This window comes from Humulus lupulus, chromosome 2 (genome assembly GCF_963169125.1).
Source record: "Humulus lupulus chromosome 2, drHumLupu1.1, whole genome shotgun sequence".
Classification (NCBI taxonomy): domain Eukaryota; kingdom Viridiplantae; phylum Streptophyta; class Magnoliopsida; order Rosales; family Cannabaceae; genus Humulus; species Humulus lupulus.
Window position 1 is genome coordinate 174,309,078 of NC_084794.1, and position 1,122 is coordinate 174,310,199.

The 1,122-nt window shown below is 29.8% G+C and overlaps 1 protein-coding gene across 2 annotated transcripts; it reads right to left on the reverse strand.

Annotated features, from left to right (window-relative positions):
• On the reverse strand, positions 1 to 897 carry LOC133818729 (uncharacterized). 2 transcript variants are annotated; one of them, XM_062251766.1, is made up of 3 exons: positions 650 to 897; positions 452 to 534; positions 1 to 349 (listed from the first exon to the last, which is right to left on the reverse strand). In XM_062251766.1, exons 1-3 carry the CDS (start codon positions 744 to 746, stop codon positions 215 to 217), a joined length of 315 nt encoding a protein of 104 aa, XP_062107750.1. In that variant the 5' UTR covers positions 747 to 897; the 3' UTR covers positions 1 to 214. The 2 variants fall into 2 exon arrangements, with proteins under 2 accessions (XP_062107750.1, XP_062107749.1); XM_062251765.1 differs by having other exon boundaries at positions 1 to 370.
• Between the last annotated feature and the right edge of the window lie 225 nt (positions 898 to 1,122).

Here is a 1,122-nt window from a genome sequence, read left to right on the forward strand (position 1 = left end):
TATATATATAAACAATGAAACTTCCAACTTTCATTAACTAATATATATATATATATATTTATATATCAAGCAAACGTCTCTAATTTTTGCATTTAGATTTGGTGTTCCAAAGCTAATAACAAAGAAAAAAAACACACGAAGCTAAAATTATCATATATATATGTATATATATATATGTATAATTAAACACAATATTGTAGTGAAAAAGAAAAATTTATACATTTCCAGCAGGGGGTTTGGGGTCGTGCTCTGGGTTGGCTCCAACACCTGAATAATCATTCTTTTCAAAGTCCATTCTTCCCTCAATAAATTCTTCTTCAATTTCCATATTCACTTCTACTTTCAATACCTGCAAATCAAACACCAAGTACTGCACATACTTAATATATCAATATCAACATAAATAATAATAATAATAATAATAATAATATATTTATATGGTAATAATTACCTCATGGGTGGGTTGGGTGGGTTTCAAGTACTCGTGAAACAATGATTTTCCCTTATATGAGTTCTCCATCAGCCTTCCTAGTCCTATTAATTATGATAATTAAAGATATTACGTACACACATAACTAAAATTAATCAAGACAAATTAAAACAAATTTGAAAAAATCGTAAAGAATAGTTATATGCATAGCTAGCTTACTTGAAGTAGGAGTAGCTGAAGATAAGGTAAGAAGATAAGAAAAGCTTATTATAGTTATGATTAACATCATCTTCCACGCCTTGTGCTTCATGATCATTTGAATGTGTGGATTATGGATGACCTCTGTGATCACAGTTTAAAAAGAAAGAAGTTTTTTTTTGGATATATTGTTGAGAAAGAGAGAGAGAGAGAGAGAAACTAAACAAGTAAAGTGCTTATATTAAAACTGAAGTGATGTTTGGTTTGGTTGGGTACACATACATACATACAAGTATGTAATGTAATGTAAAGTCAATGGTAAAGAGAGTTTATCTTCATTATTGAATTTGACGTTGAATGTGAGTGAGTGGGTTTGTTCCAATTCCATTTGGATTATTATATTCTTCGTCCCACATGTCACTTCTACATCCTCCTCTTTCGTTCAAATATCTCACTAATTTTTATAATATGCGGTGTGACTCTCATTATCACGT